Source organism: Chelonoidis abingdonii, chromosome 13 (assembly GCF_003597395.2).
Source record: "Chelonoidis abingdonii isolate Lonesome George chromosome 13, CheloAbing_2.0, whole genome shotgun sequence".
Lineage (NCBI taxonomy): Eukaryota > Metazoa > Chordata > Testudines > Testudinidae > Chelonoidis > Chelonoidis abingdonii.
The window spans coordinates 19,946,409-19,966,803 of record NC_133781.1 but is presented as its reverse complement, the minus strand read 5'-3'; the positions used below and the strand labels follow the sequence as shown (position 1 = coordinate 19,966,803).

Here is a 20,395-nt window from a genome sequence, read left to right as displayed (position 1 = left end):
GGTTGGAAGGGACCTCAGGAGGTCATCTAGTCCAAACCCCTGCTCAAAGCAGGACTAATCCCCCGACAGATTTTTTACCCCAGTTCCCCAAATGGCCCCCTCAAGGATTGAATTCACAACCCTGGGTTTAGCAGGCTATTGCTCAAACCACTGAGCTATCCCTCCCTTCTCCTCTCCCTCCAGGAGCTGGAGTCCTCAGTCCCCCCTCCCTCTCTCCATGACCGTCCATTTGATTCTTTGGCTTTCCGTTACACTTGTCACACAGCACTGTGTAGCCTGGAGAATTTTTTCAAACGCTTTGGCATTTCGTCTTCTGTAACGGAGCTGTGATAGAACAGATGTCTTCCCATACAGCGATCAGATCCAGTATCTCCCGTACGGTCCATGCTGGAGCTCTTTTTGGATTTGGGCCCGCATCGCCACCCGTGCTGATCAGAGCTCCACGCTGGGCAAACAGGAAATGAAATTCAAAAGTTCACAGGGCTTTTCCTGTTTACCTGGCCACTGCATCCGAGTTCAGATTGCTGTCCAGAGCGGTCACAATGGTGCACAGTGGGATATCACCCGGAGGCCAATACAGTCGATTTGCGGCCATACTAACCCTAATCCGATATGGTAATACCGATTTTAGCGCTACTCCTCTCGTTGAGGAGGATTACAGAAACCGATCTAAAGAGCCCTTTATATCGATATAAAGGACCTCGTAGTGTGGACGGGTACAGTGTTAAATCGGTTTAACGCTGCTAAAATCGGTTTAAATGCGTAGTGTACACCAGGCCCCAGATTCAAATGGGAGCCACATTTCAGGCAGGCCATCAAAAGGTAGAAGCTGTGAGCAGCATTAATTCACTGCAGTACAAAGTACTCTCCCACCATCCTTTCCCCTTGTGGGGGAGGGGGAGGAGAATGAGGGGGTATTTCCCTTGAAAAGGTCACTCTTAAATTGGACATGCCCATAATGAAAACTGCAATACATTTTAATCTACACTGAGCTACTCATCTAGGGTTCCACACTGCTTTACGACAGGGACATTAAACAATGGGAGCAGAAGAATGAGCATAGCAGTCAGTACAAAGCTCAGCTAAAAAAAATTAAAGGGAAAAAAATCTGACCCATACACACAGTTCAGTGGTAACTTTCAAGACCGCAAATGGTCTTGACCTCTGTTTTAAATCTTACTTGTCCTCTGTGCTATGATCCAGCTAATGGATATTAAAAAAGAATCCCTCATTCTGGCTTTAAAATGTTGGCTTCACAGTATGAGAGGTACAGAGGCTACCGTAATAACACTCCACCTTATACCTGCAAGGCAAGCTTCATATAGCTCAGAACTAGGGGTAGTTTAATAATATTACTTGTCATTTGGGCAATTATTTTAACTGAATTCATTCATTAATGTTATTTTCTCACTTTAAAAAAAAATCTTGAGATAAAGTACTGGAGTACAGGTGGCGTCACGAGAGCCAAAAGGAAATATACATACAAATTCACTCAAACCATTGGAAAGGTGAAGGCCATGGACACAAGCAGAAGATAACCAGCATTCACACAACGGACATGGTTAATATGTACCACACTATTGACTAGTGTTGGTTATCACTATTTGGTGCGTTATAGAAGGTTAAAGTCGGAGTGGCAAGAGGTTGACCCAAGAGGAAAGCAGCAGAGAAAGAGAAAAGGTTAGAAGAAGGGCAGAAGAGAGGAAAGCTGATAAAGACAGGTGATGGATCTATGACTCAATAGGTGATATTCATATCCCCTGATAGATCTGGTAGAATTCATCCATGGTACTTTAAATGATGAGACCATTTGCTTAGCTCTGTTGCTGGGTGAATTATATTCTGAAAAGAACATTTATTGCAAATTCTGGCAATTTTCTTTTTTTGCAGTATTTCCCTCCGATATCATCTCACAGCCTCTAAAACAGGAAATGTGGCCTTGCAGTCAAGGCACTAGATTGGGACTCAGGAGATCCAGGTTCAATTTCAGGCTCTACCACAGACTTCCTCTCACACACTTTCTAATTCACATTTCCTCGCCTGTAAAGCGGGGACAATAATGCTTGCTCTTCGTTCCTTTCCCCCACCTTCTGTCTATTTAGAAAGTGAGCTCTTCAGGCCAGGGTCTCTCTCTCTTACTATTTGTTTATACAGCACCTAGCGCAATGGTACCCAATTTCAGTGGGAGCCCGTGGCCATTACCACAATACAAATGATGATGGTAATTCTGCTCAAGGTCTCTAGTGAGCCGCTGAGTTCCAGAAGCCCTTTCAGCTTTGGGAACAAAATCATTTGCATTCCTAGAAAAAAAAAAGTTATTTCACTCTCATATACAGAAGCCACAACATGCTTCATTGATCTCAAGGTGATTGTTGTTCAACTCACTTCCTGCACCTAATTCTACAAATGAAAGTTTTACCAGGGCAAGGGTAATGACATTATCTACTGTTTGCAACTGTATCATAGCAACTTTGCTTACCAAAGGTGGAGTCAAAAAGAAACAAGAGTTTATATTACCACAAGACTCCCAGACTGTTAATTTTTCATGTGTGTATGCACCAGATCTTAGTTTACAAAATGCAATGCAGAGTTTGTTCTCTGTGCTAGTGAAGGACAAACATTAAAAACACAGAGTTTTCATTTCTAGAGGTAAAAATATAAGGATTTCCTTAACAGTTTATTTTACAGCATCAAACTGACCCTAATAGAGTTTGCAGAGAGAGGACATAACACTGAACCAAATTCTGTCATCAAGAGTCCCACACAGAGTATTGCCAACTCTATGCATTCAACAATCATGGGTCAGACCCCCTAAACAATCATGAGATTGGCTTAAACATCATGTTTTAAAAAAAACATAACATTTGTGTTCTTTCTCTTTGCCTTCTGGCGCTGGACCATTAGGTTACACTAGGGTTGCACTTTCAAGCTTTACACTGCAATCGTGAGAGTAGGCACTTTAATTTTTTTTTTAAATGAAAGCTGAGATTCTGCTGTAATCACAATGCCAGGGATGAGAGTTTAAGAAAAGCACAAAGTATCATGAAGCGTGCGATAAAACCGTGAGAGCTGGCAATACTGCACATGTGCATTGGGCCAAACTCTGCCCTTGGATGCAAAAAAGGCAAAGCCTAAGGACACATGCACACATACTCAGAGTAATTATTCTAACAGCAGCAGCAATATTGTGGTTTTGAATCACAGGATAGTATTGCCTTGGAGAGAGGGCAGTATGGAGCAAACAAAGTGATGTAAGATTAAGATCTTATGAATAAAAATCAAGAGCAAAAACAAAAGGATTTGGGATTCTTTCCAGAAAAGAGTCAAGTCCACATTACCTCACAGAAAGTGTTGAAGTTACACAAGGTAGAACGAAGAGAAAGACCTCGGTCAACTGTCCTAACCAGGAGCCTGTCCTCTGATACTATTCTTGGGGGTACAACTGAGCAGGTTGCTCTGCTTTGAGGAATAGAGCATTTGAAGGAGGGTTGTTGCAAACTGAAAAAACTCCCATCATCCTTCAGCTAAGAGGGGGGCAATCTTGACAGTCAGAACAAGAGTAACTTGGTTAGAAACAGGACCGGAGAGCTAAAATTACAAAGGTGGCAGTTTCTGCTCCTCTTTATACCCCCTTGCCTACTCCACTGCGCAATGGCACACCTGGGTATCCAGAAGGGAGACAGACTCACACTCAAGCACAAGATCAAAGGGGACTATTGGCAAGAAAGTTTCTTAATGCTGCTTGGATTGCAGCAGAAGAGGGAACAGTCAGGCTAACGGATTCACTGCAGTGCTGATGAGATTCAGTCAGGATCTGGTTGAGGCTGTCTTCAATATCACATTAATACGGGTGTTCACTGATGTAGTATCCAAAAGCCACATGCCACTTAAAGTGACCAAGTGCTCATATTCCTTAGTTGCAGTGACAATGTTCAGATGAATGTCAAGTCTCGTGGCAACATCTGAAGCAATCAAATCTAGTGGCAGGTTAGAGGCAGATGAAACAGTTCGGCTATGAGTTTATACATTGAGGTTCAGGCACATGGGATGCCTACAGAACAGCTTGAACTAGCTAACTCCAACTGGTATCGCAGCAAAAATCATATGCTCTAAAGGCTAGAGTGCAATGCCGATACTCATAAAAATAGGCCCATGGGCCTCAATGGGGTTATCTGTGCAAGTAATTGTGGAGTCCTGGATGTTTCTGGTGAGCAATCTGGCCCTAAACCATGATAAGCATCATTGAAATGTAGTGAAAAGGAGCTTACAAAACATGATTTCAAAAGTCGGGATATGATCCTCTCTCTCACCTGAAAAGTCTTTGCATCTATTTCTTTTTCCTAAGTAGAATTGGCTGCCTTGTCCAATAGGGCTGGCGAAATAGGGAGGAGGAAAGATGGGATCAGACCATGAAAGAAAGAGATAATCCTGTAATGGAAACCAGAGGAAAAGGAGAACTGGTCTGTGAACACTGTCACATTGTCCTGCCACTGAACAAACCGCCTCCATGCATGTTATAATTCTTTGCAATATAAACCCATCAGCTTGAATGGGAGGCTTGTTAAACAGTAACCAATTTTTAGTGTACAAGAAATACAACCACCACAAAAAATCTAAGTTTAATTTACAATTGATGTCTATAAGCCAGAGTAACTACAAACAGTTCTAACTGTATTGACAATCCCTTGCCTTTCCCTTATCTCTTATAAGATACTTTCTCCATATTGGAACAGTATCTTATTAATAGCACACAGAAGTATATGAGATCCATTGAGTCCATCTCCCTGTGAGAATAAAGGATGTATCAGACATTACACACACATGATGCTTGAAGTCCAGTGTTGAAGTCATCATTCAGCTGGAAGTCCTCATCGGCCAACATTATCTAAGAAAATTTTAAAAAGCAGCTAAGTGACGTAGTCTCACTGAAATATGTGTGTATCTAAATCATTTAGGTACTTCTGAAAATGTATCCAATATTCCCTAATACTGGTATAGCAATTTTCAAGTTCAAAGTGCTTTAAAAACACTAATTATATATAATAAATAAGACAGAAGATTTTTTGTAAACAATAAGATGTAGAGGTTTGTTGCAGAACAGTATTTTCAAAGGTCTACAGAAAGAGGAGGCATATCTCTGCAGATAACTTGATTACAGAGCACTGAGAACTGTGTTACTAGAAAAACTAGTCAACAACATTAGCGGAAAGAGATGGTGTTAGGATATCAAAGTACAAGCTCAGGGTCTGATCCTGCAGTTGGAGCTACACAGCAGACCCTGGTGCACATACAGAGTTCCCTGGCTCCGGTGAGGTTCTACATGAGAGCAACAGTTCAATTGTGTGGCAGGAGCCTAAATGCTTTAAAAAAAACTAGAGTCTGGAAATATTTGAACTATATGATGCTTTCTGTATTTCACTGAAGAGGAGATACTTTGTGCAAAGTTAAATACTGTAGGTCACTAATCAATACACAATTTTGACCAGTTTGTTTACTGAGACAAAAATCAGGAAATGCATAAAAAGGAAATGTTATATATTAAAAATGAAGCTGGCTGCAATTTTTATTTGAACCTTTTTTTAAAAAAAATGGTCTTTTTGCAAAACTAAACTTTTTTATGAAAAAATTTCATTATTTTCAACATCAATCAATACCCAAAATGTCAACATTTTACATTTGTTTGTGTTTGTTTTTTCGTCGTCTTCTTTCCCCTTCTGTATTGAATAGGCGATATCCAGGATTTGGAGGGTTTTTTCCCCATTTCACTCATTTTCTTTCTCTCCCTCATTCTCCCACTTTTCCTTTCCCCACTCTAACTTTTCAGCAGTTTAGGAAGTTTGGAAAATTTACAAAATGGCAAAGAATAAAAAAGAGCCCGATCAACCATTCATTCAATTGCATGGGGCTGGCGAGGATGCAGGGGAAACAAATAGACATTTTTAATTCCGAAAGTTTACATTTTTTATTTTTGAAAAAAGATTTTGCAAAAATTTTGGAAAAAAATGAAAAAAATACACATTATTTTTTGAAACAAAAATGACTTCAACATTTGAAAAAATCATTAAATAGTTTTTCCCTTTTCCCAACCAATTCTAATAAAAATGCTATAGGGTGTATTCACTAGCGTTTGAAATGGCTGAGAATGGCATGAATTTTGTTAAGTTGACCTCAGCTCTGATCCTGCAATGAGATCAGTGAGGGGTCGGGTGTCTGCCATATGGCCCTCACTGCAGGATCAAGCCCATGACATTCATAAAAAAGAAAAAGATAATTATAAAGATGTCTGGCAGCTGTGACTGCTGCTGTTTCCTTTAGCTCAGCCAAGTAAACCGTAATTGGACATAGAACCACCATGCACAGTTATATCATCAGGCTAGGAGGGGACAGATTTATAGCCATGAGTAAAACTCACCTTTATTGTATTGAGAAATTAAAGATCCATCTTTCACAGACTGCCCAGGGGAATTTATTTACGTTTTTAGACACTGAGGTCTTTTGACTGAATTTTAATACATCACACAATTAGCAAATGGGAAAAAGAGAGAAGTCTCAAACTTTTGTCCTGGTGACCTCTTTCACGTAGAAAGCCTTTGAGTGCGACCCCCACTTATAAATTAAAAACACTTTTTATATATTTAACACCATTATAAATGCTGGAGGCAAAGCAGGGTTTGGGGTGGAGGCTGACAGCTTGCAACCCCCCATGTAATAACCTCGCAACCACTTCAGGGGTCCCGATCCCCAGTCTGAGAACCTGTTTTATATTCTTCTCTGTGGTGATGTAATGAGGAAGTAATCAATTGCTCTGTACACGCACTTCTCAAGTGACTCATCATTTAATCTCAGATATTGTTTCCACAGGAAAGAAAATTTATGAAACTCATACCTTTCGGACGCTTGGGTTTTTACAAACATTCCCAGGCTTGCTTAAGCTGAAAAGTTCACAGTCAGAGCTGGATAAAACTTCATGTCAAAACCTGAAGAAACTAATCTAGGCTTTGAATTTCACTGTGAAAGTCAACTTCCCTGACTGGCTTTAAACCTCAGAGAAAAGTCAGATAGGCCTGGGACCGTTACTCTCTCCACTTAGACCCTCCCTCACATAGACCCCTGGTTCCAGAACCTCCGTTTTCCCTCTTTAGGCATCTGGTGGGGCTTCTTGTACTATTAACAATTCCCCAAGAAGATTTTTTGGGGAGCGGGGCAATTAGGTAAACTGTCCCCAAATGCACTGTAAGAGCCTTCAAGGGCATAAGCTACCTGACATCTCCCTGCCCCAAGTAGCATCATATCTATTATGATAGATGGCTTCCTGGTAGGAGGTGATACAGTATTTAGGAATTCTCCTTTCAGGATGTGCGTGATGGGAGAGAACAGTGTATGTGCAGAAAGGAACAAAGCCTGAATGCTGCACTGTCTTGGCTCTCTCTTCTCATACTTGAACACTGAACAGCATCCTAGAAACTCTCCTCTGGTCCTGCTTCTACCTTTGCTCTTTCCTTTTTTCACAGCCTGGCACTCAAGATGACCTGAGGCCATACAGCAGTAAGTGATGGGTGGTAAAAGTTAGACTAAAATGGGCCCTGTTCGCTTGCGCCTGAGAACTGTGACATTTTCAAAGATGGTGCCAAATTGATGCCTATACATTTCTCAGTTTAACCAGACCCAGAGGTGGTATTTTTCCTTACAAAACACAAACAGCAATACCAGAGCAAGATTATCCTTGTCATGATTTAAAAACAAACAAACCTACATTATAATCAAGTGTCATCTTCTTGGGGTCCATTAACTGCCACAGTCAACCAGGGAGTGTCACAATGTCTCATATACTGGAACATTTCTCTGTGCTACATTTTACTTCTGAATCTCCTTCTACAGATGTGAAAATACACATTCGTCCACTCTGTTGACTGCACATAGGAGGATGCTGATAGGTGCAAGTTATTCTAGATCTAATGGTGCATTTATACTATGCTCATCATCATATTATCGGAGTGCTTAACTGGCATTAGTTGCGTTCAGGATATTGGTAACACAACTATCCTTCTAAGGAAGCAAAATATAATAGATTCCAAGACCTGAAGAAACTATTATGATCATGTAGTTTGACCTCCTGCATAAAATAAGCCACAATAATATAGTTTATGGTGGTTCTTTACTAATAGCATCCACTTTTAGATGAACCAAAGTGCTTTTTGTCATCTTTGTTGACACATGGGGATACAAGGATCTTAAGATGCTTTATAAACATTAAACACCTCTGTGATGTCCTATTGATACATGGGGTAACTGAAGTGCAGAGACCAAGCAGTCTAGCCAACGTCACTGCAGAAGTCTGTCCATAAAAGTTTTCCTGCTTTAGCCACTAGACTCCCTCTGTTGGAACTAATGTTACAATAACAGTGCAATGGGATAACTTGAAACTTCACAAATTTATTTGGGCTTTAAATAAAAAACTTTTCCACCAGGGACTTTTACATTGTATTTTTTTTTGTTTAAAATAAACTGACTATAGATGTATTGAACTATATTGGCACTGACTCTGCCAGTAGAAAGACTCGCCCTGTCCTTGAAATAGCCCACTTCCTTCCCCTCACAAGCCCCCTGCATTGCTTTGAATTGAAAATAAGGTTAAGTGCAACACATAAGTGGCTAAGCAGGGAAATTGCTCACATTTGAGGGGGACACTTTGTGCCAAATGACCCATTAGATTTGTTTCTGGAATGACAGAATGAAAGAAAGTCACATGAACCAACTTTGCCCAGTTACACAGAGCGCCTGACTCAGAAAGAAGGGACATCACAACAGCCTGCAGATCATGGAAAGCTTCCATTCTTGTGCCTGGAGCTACACTAAAGACAAGCACAGACATCTTGCTCATTTTCATATGAATTCAGCATTGCTGCTAGTTAAGTCTTTCTTGCAATTGCATCACCTGAGAGTCCCTGGATAAAATAAGATAGCTCCAAGTGGGATGGGAAAAAATGAGGCATTTGTCAAATATTAAGGCACAGATTAATTTGGGGAGCACAGAACCGTGCGTTAAATGAGGGTATCGAGAGAGAGGAATAAGCCCTGATCTGATCTCCAAAACGACTAATTCGTTGTTCTCTCATTTGAAACATATCATTTGCCTATCAGTTTATTTATAAAAACAGACAGCTACTCCTCAAGTCTCCTGGTGCAATTACATTCTATCTATTTTAGGTACTTACATGCCCCCCCGCCCCCATTGCCACAGTATCTCAGTGCGTCACAACATCCCTGTCATTAAATGGGCATCAGAGGCACAGAAAGACAAAGTGACTTATCCAAGCTCATACAGAGAACTGAGCCCAGCCTCCCACAGCCCAGGTTGGTATTCTAACCACTGGGCCATCTTTCCTCAGCTAAAAACGAATTATAAGAAAGAGCGTGCTGTCTGTGATGGGCAGCATCCTCGGACAGTTCTCCCCACACTCGTTATGCCACCCATCCCGACCCACCCATCAGCAAGGATTCCATCGCTCCACTGACCCTCAAGCCAATGCTTGAATAAATGGAAGGCCCTGCTGTGCTCCGAAGCTTCAACTCAGTCAAACCAACCCACAGGGAGATACGTCCAAGAGCCTTTAGGAAGGGTAGGCACAGGGAGTGACCACCGTACCCCTCTGGGGTCTCTCTGAAAGAAATCATCACAAGCACTTAAAAGCAGCTTCATCCACCAGGTTCCATCTCATTAGCCACACTCACAAAACGCTGGTTACATAACTAGTAATGTCAGAATGAGCATCTGCCCCAAGCAGATCATGAGCCAAAAAGCCCACTGATGACTACTGCGTACTCAGGTCCACAACCTGACTAACTGGGGACCATGAGTTACAGAGTTGAAGACTTACCTCCAAAAATACCTGGCTTATGCAGAGCTAAAGTAGAGAGACTGCCATAGGAATTGCTCTCTACAACGGCCAAGATCAGGAACATAGAGGGCTTAACAGATTCAAATAAAAATCTACAGTTATAGGCTGAAGACTTAGTGTAACATGCCCGTCCCAGATTGCACCACTACACACAACAGGGCTCACATGTTCTGCACTAGCTGAAACATCAGTGTGTCCTCGAAGCAGAGCCAGGAGTCATCTCCTACTTTTTCTCATTCCTTGTACAGTTTGTGTCATGTTCCAATGAAAGAGCAAATAATTGCTAGCTCAGAAGAACTGTTGGCATTCGCCCTCTCCCACAGAAAGAGACAGGACTTTGCTCCTGTTCTTTTTGAGCACCAAAAGGTCTTCTGTGAATACACACATCACCACCTAGTTCTTATATAGTGCTTGTTATCAGTAGATCTCAAAGTGCTTTACAAGGGAGGTCTGTATCATTATTTCAATTTTATAGATGGGGAAATTGAGGAACAGAGAGGTGAAGTGACTTGTCCAAGGTCATCCAGTAAGCCAGTGGCACAGCCAAGAATAAAACTCAGGTCTTCATCCACTAGGTCATGCTGCTTCCAATAAGGTAATTATCAACAGGTCATCATCACCATCCTTCTAACCCAGTGCAGGATTATCCGCATAAATATATTCTCTAATGCTTTACTGGAGGGGATGACAGATCCAGCGAAGTAACAATTGCATCAACATTATGGTCCACGTCTCTCGAGTACATGGGTCACATATTGCTTAATTTCCTGTTTGACTGTGTACAGACATGTTAGATGATATATGATGCAATAAAATAGGAGGCAATTTGTGGCCAGTATCATATAGCTGAGATAAGAACTGAGCTATAAAGACGTAGTTTGCTATGCTATGCTCATCCCCTTCTCTCCCTTCCCCGAAGATGCAGTCTTTGGCACAGAGAAGTGTGTGGTACTCTGAGAATTAAGCACTGGTGCTTTGCTAAGAAGCAGGTATTAACATTAGCTCCTAATTGTCAGATAAAATAGATCTTACATCCTTAAAACACTGGAGCTTTGGATTCATTTAAATTACTGTTTTTAGAAATACTGTCCTCATACATAAATGCACAATATGTTTGTGTTAGTGATTTGAGGGCTATATGGCTAGCGGTCAGAGCAGGTGACTGAAAGCCAGCAGCTCTGGATTTTCTTCTTAACTCTGCCATTGACTTGTGTGTCCTGGGGTAAGTCACAATCTCTCTGTGCCTCAGTTTCTCCATTCATAAAATGAGGTTAATACTAATAGCTACTCATGTTCGTATACTGCTGTATCTGAGACCAAAGTATTTAAATTATTATTTTGTATGCACAGCACAATTTTTGTCCTTCACTTCCTCCTCCTAAAATTGTGATATACGATCCATTTGAAATAGCATGAACAGAAACCACAAAGTCTCTGGACAAAGCACAAAAAGGAACTGTTAACTTGCATTCTTTGACACAGCAGGTCATGTAAAGTCACCAGTGAACTGTCCTCCGCATGTTCCTTACTCTTCGGAAAGATTTAAGTGTCACTCATAAGAGCACTGGGCCAAGTTCTGCTCTCAGTTAGTTGTATGCAACTGCCGCTGACCTGGAAAACACTGCTAGCCATTAAAGCACGACACTACTATAATTTCCTTACAATAGACAAAGCCATTGGTGCAATACAAACGACACAAATATAAAGACCGTCCTTGCCTTGGCAGACACACTGAACAGAGCTAGGGATTGATTATGATGTACTTGTATTACAGAAACAATCCAAGGCCCATGTGAAGATAAGAGGCTCAAGTACAGTACCAAAAAAAAAAAAAAAATATCACATGAACACAAGGACTTAACAGTGAGGCTAATTAACCACTGGAACAGCTTATCAAGGGATATTGTGGATTCTTCATCACGAGAAGTCCTTAAATCAAGATTGGAAGTCTGTCTAAAACAGGGGAGGGCAAACTATGGCCAGTGGCCTGCGGGATTGCCAGTCTCATGGTGCAGCGGGGCTAAAACAGGCTCCCTGCCTGTCCTGGCCCCGCGCCGCTCCCAGAAGTGGCCGACACCATGTCCCTGTGGCCCCTGGAGGGAGGGGGAGCAGAGGACTCCATGCTGTGCCTATGCCTGCAGGCACCGCCCCCTGCAGCTGCCATTGGCCGGGAATGGGGAACCGCGGCCAATGTGAGCTTTGGGGGTGGTACCCATAGGCGAGGGCAGCATGCGGCGGAGCTGCCTGCCACCCCCCACCCCCAGGAGTCACTGCTGGACATGCTGGCCACATCTGGGAGTGGCATGATGCGGGGCCAGGGCAGGCAGGGAGCCTGCCTTAGCTCCATTGCGCGCCGCTGCCATCCCAGAATCACTCAAGGTAAGTGGCGCTGGGCCAGAGCCCATACCCCAAACCCCTCCTGCACCCCTACCCCTTGCCCTGAGCCCCCAAGCCCCTTCCCTGAGCCCTCTGCCATACCCCACACTCTTCCTGCACCCAACCCCTCACCCTGAACCCCTTCTTGCTCACTGCACCCCTCCCACACCCTGCACTCCCTCCCACACCCCAACCCCTTGCCCCAGCCCTATATTCATGGCCCTCATGCAATCTCCCCACCCAGATGTGGCCCTCAGGCCAAAAAGTTTGCCTTCCCCAGTCTAAAAGATGTACTCTAGCTCAACAAATTATTGGCCTTGATGCAAGAATTACTGGATGAAATTCTTAGTCTATGTTGTCAAGTATCAGCGGGGTAGCCGTGTTAGTCTGGATCTGTAAAAGTAGCAAAGAATCCTGTGGCACCTTATAGACTAACAGACGTTTTGGAGCATGAGCAGTTGTGGGTGAATACCCACTTCTTCACCCATGAAAGCTCATGCTCCAAAACGTCTGTTAGTCTATAAGGTGCCACAGGATTCTTTGCTACTTTTAGTCTATGTTACGCAGGAGGTCAGATTAGTTGATCATAATGGATCCTTCTGGTTTTAAAATCCAAGAAAAAGGATCCCTTGACCACGATCTTATAATATAGGTCCCTGCAAAGAGTTTCACAGGAAGCATGCAGGATATGTGGGGTTTCTCGCAAGCTGAGGGCAGGAAGGGAGGGGCTGAGGTTTTAAAGGGACACAGAATTAAAAAAATATTGATTCTATTACATCCTTTAGGAATATACAGTGCTGTGGTATTGGTTTATCCACCACCATAAACAAAGAAGAAAACTCTAGTAAGCTCTGTGATAAATTAAAGAGCATTCTTATCCAAACTATCCACACTCCAGCCAAAAGGCAGAAATGAACAGCTGTACTCAAACACGTTTATGTTGTTACATTTGGGATGTGTTTTAAAATGAATACTTAGAACATTCTACCATTTGGGCTGGGGAGAAACAGAGGATCACTTTTAAACTTCTAATTGCTTTTATTGAATTTTATTTAAAAAATAAACAACCCATGATTGTTTTCACTGAAATTCAGGAAGACAGATAAGGAAACGGTTATAACAGAAGTGTAAAAACACGGAGGGAGATTTTCAGAAGCACCTCAGGAATCTAGAGTGAAATTTTCAAAAGCACTCTGGGGATTTAGGCTCCTAAATCCCACAGGCTTTCTATGAGAATTGGGCACCTACGTCATTTAGGTGCTTTTGAGAACTCTACTCTTAGTGAATGGAACTTGACTTCTAAAGACCTTAGATGCTTTTGAAAATCTTACCCAACATTGTTACCGCATGATTTCTGCTAACCTGGACATGCTAGATCTAAATGAGCACACAACTCAAGGAAGAGAGCAATGATGGCTTTGAATCACATATGCATACTCCCCAATCTGGATCTGGCTGGCACCAGTCCACTCCCCCAGTGTACATAAGAGCAACTGGAAGACTGCTCTAGCTTATGCTATGGGATCCCTAACCATAACCCCTCTTGCTGCCCAGAGGAGATATGTCAAAGGAACTCCGCACCACTGGATGATCTCTGTATGGCTGATCACACTGATGTTATGGCACTGTGTGCTAGGGTTCAGAATAAAGCAACTGCAGCACAGCTAAGGATCAGGGCCATAATCTTCGAAGATGTGTCCCAACCAAACAAAATAGAAATCTGACAGACAGACAAAACAATGTAACAGAGCCAAGAAAATAATCCTGACGAATTAGAAAAAAAATCATAGATTTTAAGGCCAGAAAGGACCAGCGCAATCCTCAAATCTGATCTCCTGCATAACACAGATCAGAGAATTCCACCCAATAATTCATGCATCAAACCAGACAGTTTGTTGAGCTACACACTGCATCTTTCAGAAGACATCCAGATTGTAATTTAAGGATTACAGGTAATGGAGCTGCTCACCTAGGGATATGGTGGATTCTCTAATAGTTACTTTTGAAATGGTTAACTCCTCTCAAAAGCAAAACTCCATGTGTTTATAAAACTTCTCCCCCAGCTCCTGTACTTGTGAATACACTTATGTGTCACAGTAGTGCATAAAGTATTAATACCACATCTAGAGCCTGCACCACTGCTGGTACATTTTACACATAAATACTGCGGGCGGTGGAGGGGGCTGCACTATTCTGTTAACAAATAGTGTACTGCACAGTTTAGTGTTGTGGACCAATGTCCTCCCGGGAATTGTTAAAACAAGAGAATATTTATTTTATATGTAATCAACATTTTGATCAGTGCGGTGAATATTTGCGAAGACATATTAGATTGTTTTCACTTGTATTTGTTTATAAGGGATTACACTAGTAGTAAGAGACAGTGGAAATCTTGATTGAACAGGTATTCTCTGCTACTAGCAAGACATAATTCCCCATATCTACAGATGATGTATTTGACAGTGAACTGAACATAGACAAAAGCATAGAAATCTCATTTTCAAAGTCACTTAGGGCCAGATTTTAAAGATATTTATGTGCCTAAGAGCACAGATAGGCACCTACTGGGATTTTCAAAAGCCCCTAAGAGTTCCACTCATTTTGGGGAGGTTAGGTGCTTAAGTACTTTTGGGAATTCCAGTAGGCCCCAGGTTTTTCAATGTATTTAGTCATTGCTGCACTCAGAATTGCAATGCCTAACTGATTTAGGAGTCTAAATCAAAAGGGATTTAGACATTTAGGAGTCAAAATGGAATTGTCGCTCATAAGTGCCTAAATCCCTTTTTTAAATGGAACATAAGTATAGCAATGCTGAGCACAGCAAAACCTGAATAGCTTTAAAAATTTGGGTCAAGGTACCTCTCTGCATCTTTAGGCTCCTAAATACCTGTACAAATCTAACATTAGGCCCCTAGATGCCCAAGTCACTTTTAAAATTAGGACTGAGGGCATGTCCACATGGACCAGAAATGCACATTAGTGGAATGTAATTTCTACCTTAAAGTGCACTAGGGAACTTTTAATGTGCATCAGTAGGGTCTACACGGACCGGATAGTGCGCAACATGTTAATACACTTCAGAAAATCACACCCTGGAGTGAGCATTGCTGCTGCATGTAGACAAGCCCTTAGGCATTTTTGAAAAATCTTATCCTTGCTATTGTATGCACATTAATAAAATAAATACTTTATTGTTCTACAATAGACTAGGGCCACAGTTCAGCAAAGCATTTAGCATGTACTTACATCCATCCCCATTCAAACAGCTATGGACATGCTGTCAAAGTTCCAGGGCTAGCCATACCTCTCTCCACATTGTGGTTTCTCAGAGTGTACTCCGCAGGTTTTAGGCCTTGTGCCTTTACCTCTCCCAAACTGGAATTCTCCCACTCTTACACTGAGCTGCAGTATCCTGTGCATCAACTGAGCTTACCCAGCAGGTCCAACAGGTTCTGACACCTGCGGCTTTTCCCTTCTGGAGTCTGTGACCAACAGTGAATATACTGACCAGACAGCCTTCTTTAAACCAAAGTATTGTCTATTTTACAGCAGGAACAAAGCTTTTAGAGGAAAAAAAATTTTTAAACGGTCTATGTGCATGTCCCTCTTACCATTACCTGATGGTAATCTCCATGTCGAACTTCTTCGGAGAGCCCCCGCAGGTGCCTGTGTCTCAGCCTAACCCCTCTGAACAACTCCCTCCTCGCTTAAGAATGTGTCTCATTTTAAAGTCCCAGGATTAGTTTGTTCTTCTGCATTCCTGGACTTTGGCCCTTCTGTTAAAACCACTCTTGTAGGCTCAGCAGGAGGTGAAACCAGAGACCTCAGAACACAGGGCTCTGCCATTGTCCTGTAACAGCCCTCAGGTTTTTTTGGAAAGTAGCTTAGCTTGAGCAGAGCTGAGTGAAATTTTTCAGATGAATAGTTTATTGGGTGAAAAATGCAGTTTCAGTCAACCCAAAACTTTTCCCGTATTTGATACAAATATTTTTGGCCTTTCACAAACCAACCAGAAGGCAGAGGCACTGTTCGTAATGTCGCTACGGTCTCTCTCCTTTTAACCGTTAGCTCAGTTGTTCAGGCACTCACCTGGGACATGGGACACCCAGGTTCAAGTCCCCATCCCGAAATGGACTTTTTCAAATATTTTTGGAACTGCCACCAAACCGAAAAATCATTTATTCGACCCCCTCTAATCTTGCTCCATTCTTTGTCCTTCCTGCTTGTTTTTCCCTCAACAGCCTTCTATTAAACTAAACCAACATAATTCATACAGTAAACAACCTCATAACCAGGTCCTCACTGATTATTCATAAATTATTACAAAGCATCTCCAAATTTGTCACACAGATTTGAGTTGCAGTGAATTCATTGAGCTCCATGTGATGTTTGGGTTTGCTGAGATCTAGAGCTCTGCGGATTATTAACAGCTGTTACTCCAGTTTGGGGAAATGCTGAAGAGTACATTTTGTTAACAACACTTAGCATTTATACAGTGCTTTTAAACTTCAAAACACCTTACGGTAATGACAACACATCCCCACAATTAATACACTAGCAGGTTTCATATGGTCAGAGTTTGCAACGGTCCCCAGACACCGGCTAGCTAGAGGACTACCCTTGCAAGCTAGAGGTGAAATGATAGATGAGACTGGGGAGTGGGATGACACACCTGCAAAGTCCAGGGGCAAGCCCTGCTGAGAAGCTCAGAGCACTGTGCCACACAAACACCACCCGGGTGTTGCTTCTTGACCATGCCTGGGGACTCCATCTTTTGTATTATCTTCTAGCTATTAGGTCTTTGATAAATGTGTAGTTTCCCCCCTAGTTGCTGGGAAGGAGAAGGTGATTTCTGTTTTTTCCCCCACTTCACAGCCTCCTGGCTGCTGCAAGAAAGGAAAGTTTGCTTCTATGTTCCTCACCCAGTGCTACTCAGCTGCTACACCTGGGGCAAGTCTCTGCTAGTCTACCATCTTCCCCCTTGCCTGCCTCTGTAGCTGCTCAGAACTTTCACTAACAGCAACATCATGAAACTGATATGGTTCTTGACCCTTTGAATGATGTTGGCTGGACTCTGAATAGCAGTACCCGAGGTACTGTCTGCAGACTCAGGAAAACAACACAACATTAGGTGGCATTTTGACTGTGATCTTCCCAACCATAAGGGCTAGAAATACTTTTAAAAAGAATGGAATCTTAAACTCTGCAGAAATCAATAGCCTTAGGACAGCTGTAAGTGAAGGCACGTCTACAGTACTTTCCTTCTCAGGATCTCAAAAAAGAACAATACCCAGATTCCATAGAGTCCTTCTCATCAGACCTCAACGAGCTTTAAATGCATTAATAATCATTTTACAGATGGGGAAACTGAGACACAAACCAATGAAGTGACATGCCCCAGGTCACCCAGCAGATTGGTGACAGGGCTGGGAGTAGGACCCAAGCCTTCTGAGTCCCGGCCCAGTGCTCTGTCAGTAGGCTGGGCTGCATTTTGCAAACAGGAGTGAGTTGAGCTTCCCACACCCGCTCTGCGGTATCTTATTACTCCCAGGACCGGCGCTAGTGTTTTTAGCACCCTAGGCGCACAGCCATTTGGCCACACCGCGCGCTGGTCCCGTGGCTCCGGTGGACCTGCCGCAGTTGTGCCTGCGGGAGGTCCACCGGAGCCGCGGGAGCAGCGGACCATCCGCAGGAATGCCTGCAGCGGCTCCACTGGAGCCACGGGACCAGGGGACCCTCTGCAGGCACGACTGCGGCAGGTCCACCGGAGCTGTCTGCCGCCCCCCAATAATCCTGGCGCTCTAGGCGATTGCCTAGGCCGCCTAAATGGAAGCGCCGGCCCTGATTACTCCAATATTTTAAGGCAGGAAAACTAAGGCACAGAGAGGCTAAGCGGTTTGTCCAAGGCCAAAGGGCCTGGGGAGGGGGTCTAGAGCCTGATTTTCAGAGGACTAACAACTACAGCTGAAGTCAGTGAGAGCTGCAGGCACTCAGCACCTCTGAAAAGCCCAGCCCAGGTCTAACACCATCCAGCCTCAAGAGCACCCCATAACAGGGCAACAACCACACAACCTGATCAGCCCCAGTGGGTTCACTGGGGGTTGATGCTCTGGGGTTACCAATGACATGCTGCCTGCTCTCTCAGCCATTCAGGTGGGCCAAATCTCCCCAGCCTCAATGGGACTGCTCAGCGAGGCTGGCTGGAAAAGCTGTATGGTGCCCACCGGGGTTTAAATCCCTCCTTATACCCCTATCAGCCTATAGCAGTGAGCAGACACACCAGCCCCCCAGCCTGGGAGCCTCCTCTCCTCCAGAGTCCCAGGCTTTCTGGGTTTTTTTCTACCAGTAGTTTTCAACTTGTGGTGCAGGGACCCCCGGGGGGTCACAGACTGTATGTAACATTTCCAACGGGGTCTGTGCCCCCATTCGAAATGCTTTAGGGGTCTGCAAATGAAAAAAAAAAAGAAAAAGTTTGAAACCCCCTGTTTTAAGCCCAAGGCACAGGGTAAATCCCCTCCATCGCTGGGACAAAGCCCGAGGGGGCCTCCAGCCCATCTCCCGGGGCCGGAGGGCTCCTTGCTCCCGGGGGCCGTTTTCAGGGGCGCTCCCCCGTTCCCCGCTCCCAGACCCCCAAGCGGTGGGGCTCCCCCCACAGCGCCCTATCGGGGGGTTCATCCCGCTCGAGCCCCCCCGTCAGTCCGTCCTGGGAGGGGGCCGAAGAGCCGGCGGGAGGCTCTGTCTGTCCCCGGGGCAGCTCGCCGGGAAGCCAGTGCCCCTTCCTCTTGCTGACGGGGGGGACCCGGGCGCTGCTCCCGCCGGCAGATGCCCCGACCCCAGCCCGCGGGGCGCCGCCGCTTACCCAAAAGCGGGAGCCGCAGAAAGCCTCCATGGTGCGGGGCTGAGCCGAGCCGAGCCGGGCCGCGCCGAGCCGAGCCGGGCCGCAGGACAGACCGGGCGGCGCAGCACCACCCAGAGAGGCGCCGAGTGAAAGGAAGCCCGGCCCTCTTCCGCCACGCTGGGCTCGCACGGCAGGCGGGGCGCGGGAAGCCGGGCAGTTCGCCTCGGGGGCCCCAGCCGGCTAGGACCAGCCCCTCCTTCCCGGGGAAGGTGCCAAAGCCGGGGACTACCTCTGTCCCCCCGCTGGAAGGACAGCAAGGTCCCCGGGCTGCATGGGGGGGTGGCCGTGGCCCTCACACCGGTCCCATCCCCCCGCTCCAAATGGAAGCCCCTCTCCTGGTGGGGTTTTTAGAGCTGCTTTCAAGTAACATCCTGTGTGGGGCGCAGTGTATTAACCTGGGGTGGAACAAGCCCCTGGAGTCGCGGGATGCTGTGCCGTGTGAGGGCTGTTACAACCTAATCCCATCCGGCAGGAAATCCAGCTCACTTCCTCACCAGCCCTGCTGGGGACTCTCTCAGGGTTCCCAGGCCAGCAGCAAGACAGGGGCTTTGCCTCCCTGCCTGGAGAAACCAGGGCTGCCTGGCCTTTCCCTTGATTCCATGCCTTTGGTGTGCACAATAGCAAGTGGAGGTGTATTTTCCCCACCTTTTCCTGTTGCAATAGTGGCTCCTTGGGCCACTCTCTCCCCTTTTGCAAAAGGTTAGGGGTTCAAGTCTCCCCACAGCAGCACTGGGCTCATGGCCATTGCTGACACTGCACTGCACACCTGGAGGGGGTGCTATTGTCAGGGGTGCTCATGCTGGGAGGAAACATTAAAGCAGAGTGGCTCTTGCCCTGCCAGATCTGAAGAGCAGGAGGATAACCCCTGACATTACTGGCCTTCCTCCCTTCTCTAGAAGGCAAATTCTTAAGGCATGTGAGGATCTATGGCACTTAGAGCTTAGGGTAGCGGTGGGCCTGATGCTTCTACATGTTCATAGAAAGGACATGCACTCCAGTCTGTACTACTATAGCCTTCCCTACAAGGAAAAATACCTATTGCTGACAACAGGTATCAGCAACGGGAGTGGTTGAATCTGTTACTTGGGTTTAACCATGGTGGCTGAAATGGTGCCAAACACAGTTTGTTCTTATCTGCCCTTTCGGGTAAAGTGTTCAGCTGCATCTGTTGCTGACATCCATTTATCAGCGAGGGATCATTTTCCTAGCATAAGCAAGACTT

At 44.6% G+C, this 20,395-nt stretch overlaps 1 protein-coding gene across 4 annotated transcripts in view; it reads right to left on the bottom strand.

Moving 5' to 3' along the window:
* Nucleotides 1-19,289, bottom strand: part of ABCC3 (ATP binding cassette subfamily C member 3) — a 78,935-nt gene extending 59,646 nt beyond the window's left edge. Inside the window, exon 1 of one of the 4 annotated variants that reach the window (XM_032785149.2) lies at nt 19,135-19,289. In XM_032785149.2, the coding sequence (XP_032641040.1) occupies nt 19,135-19,164 (30 nt within the window). In that variant the 5' untranslated portion in view covers nt 19,165-19,289. Of the gene's footprint in view, nt 1-15,521; nt 15,571-15,886; nt 15,947-19,134 lie in introns of those variants that run through there. The other 3 variants (XM_075071824.1, XM_032785151.2, XM_032785150.2) reach the window with 3 other exon arrangements.
* Between the last annotated feature and the right edge of the window lie 1,106 nt (nt 19,290-20,395).